This window comes from Berghia stephanieae, unplaced genomic scaffold (genome assembly GCF_034508935.2).
Source record: "Berghia stephanieae isolate SIO BIC M18660-M18661 unplaced genomic scaffold, UCSD_Bste_1.3 scaffold1245, whole genome shotgun sequence".
Taxonomy (NCBI): Eukaryota; Metazoa; Mollusca; class Gastropoda; order Nudibranchia; family Aeolidiidae; genus Berghia; species Berghia stephanieae.
Genome location: NW_027622230.1, coordinates 10,001 through 12,194, shown reverse-complemented (window position 1 = coordinate 12,194; position 2,194 = coordinate 10,001). Strand labels below are relative to the sequence as shown.

The 2,194-nt window shown below is 31.4% G+C and overlaps 1 protein-coding gene across 1 annotated transcript in view; it reads right to left on the bottom strand.

Annotated features, from left to right (window-relative positions):
* Window positions 1-672: 672 nt before the first annotated feature.
* The window catches only part of LOC144961017 (uncharacterized), a 6,171-nt gene continuing 4,649 nt past the window's right edge, over window positions 673-2,194 (bottom strand). The window contains exons 7-10 of the mRNA XM_078894360.1: window positions 1,918-2,194; window positions 1,419-1,563; window positions 952-1,087; window positions 673-794 (exon numbers count right to left, since the gene is read on the bottom strand). The exon at window positions 1,918-2,194 is cut by the window's right edge and continues 18 nt beyond it. Of these exons, the coding sequence (XP_078750486.1) occupies window positions 673-794; window positions 952-1,087; window positions 1,419-1,563; window positions 1,918-2,194 (680 nt within the window). The remainder of the gene's footprint in view (window positions 795-951; window positions 1,088-1,418; window positions 1,564-1,917) is intronic.

Here is a 2,194-nt window from a genome sequence, read left to right as displayed (position 1 = left end):
GAATAAACATAGAAATTTGAATAATATAAAACCGTGTGATTATTAGTTTTTTTTAAAAGAAATGTTTACTCCTTTACCGTCACACAGCTCACACTATGACATTATTTTTTCCGAGAAATGACCAGAAAAATGTAAGAAAGACAGGTGCATAGCCTTCTTTCTAAGACACAACTGTAGTAGTCGATGTGTTGATATAAACTTATAAAGGGAATTAATCATTGGTATGTGTACACCCTATGTTATATTCTCGAGTTGCATCCCTTGAACAATACAATGGTTACCGGTTGGTTTGTCAGTTCATTACATCAACTATGCGCCGAGCGAGAATCGTACCCAGGACCTTATTATTATTATTATTATTATTATTATTATTATTATTATTATTATTATTATTATTATTATTATTATTATTATTATTATTATTATTATTATTATTATTATTATTATTATTATTATTATTATTATTGTTATTATTATTATTATTATTATTATTATTATTATTATTATTATTATTATTATTATTATTATTATTATTATTATTATTATTATTATTATTATTATTATTATTATAGCCAAAATATCCAGTAAACCTGCTCAAAGACCAGAAAAATGTCAGAAAGACAGGTGCACCATGTTCATAATTAGTATTGCATACATACCGGGAACTACAGGTCACGACTGTGAGGACTCTACAGAAGGCGAATCCTGGACGTCGGTCACGATGGGTGGCTCAAAATATGCTCTTGACGTGCTGGGCTCGTCCAATATTAACTCTTCACTTTGCAAGCATTGTACTGGAATAAAAAATATAGATGAACTGAACATTTCATATGAAACATTTTTTAGACAGCCTTTATAAAGCGTTTACCACCCCACCCCCCCCCTACTCCCCCCCCCCACCCCTCTCCTCCTCTTCCTCACCCTCGCCCAACTTTTTTCACATCACTGTACCTGCTCCAATGGCTTGCAATCCTTTATATATAGTTTTGTCGTGAGATTTGGCCGCATACGATTCCCTGTGTACCTGCAAACTGTGATGCATCGCTTCGGATATGGCGGACTGAACTTCTTCAGGTGATTCTCTGTGCTGAAACACGAAGAGAAAGAAAACACACAAAAAAAAATCAAAAATCAACAGAAAAAGTATTTGTGTGCTCGGCTTTGTGTTGGTTTCTTTTTCTTTTTTTTTTTTTTTTTGTTTTGTTTTGTATTTTGTTGTTTTATTTTTCGTGGGTTTTTTTTTAAGGGGGGGGGGGGGTGTTGTTATTTGTTATTTTCCTTGTCTTTTCTTTTTTTTTTTAACCGTCTACTCGGGATTCTGATTAAGAAAGAAAAATAATACATAAATAAAGATAGAACAGATAGAAACAATTATATGCTAGACATATTAACAACGCTTTCAAACATTGAATACTTACTGCAAAGGCCACGCTTTTTCTCATTTCAGTGGCCGAGATTTTGGTGAGGCGTCTAAAAATGATTCCAGCATGGCTTGATGTCAGCTGACGGCCGGACGACGTGCAAAACACCCATTTGGATTGCACTGGTCTTTTATCTAAATACCTGAAATAATTGTTTTAAAACACAAACCAAAAAAAAAAAAATATTAAAGAATCAATAATCCCATGAGTTGGCAAATTCTATTGACGATTATCTTCAAGTATTAACATTATATAAATAATAATAGTAATAATAATAATAATAATAATAATAATAATAATAATAATAATAATAATAATAATAATAATAATAATAATAATAATAATAATAATAATAATAATAATAATAATGATAATAATAATAATAATAATAATAATAATAATAATAATAATAATAATAATAATAATAATAATAATAATAATAATAATAATAATAATAATAATAATAATAATAATAATAATAGTATCACACTGTTACCTTTCAATGTGGGCTTTTAGGGTAGGTGTGAAATAAATGCCCGCTGGACCATATGTCTTCATGGTTTTGTGCTGGTTTACTTCTGCTCGATACAGATCATGATTTTGGTCAGTCTCGCGAGCCGCCTGAAACTCATCAACAGACAAGTTTCGCAAGGCTCCAAGACGGGACATGCTGCCTATAGCGAGAACAGTCATTAATGTGTCCCGAACTCTGGAGGTGTCAGTCCACGTGGACTCGTCCGTCAGGCTTTTCAACAAGTCTTTTGTTGGGAGGT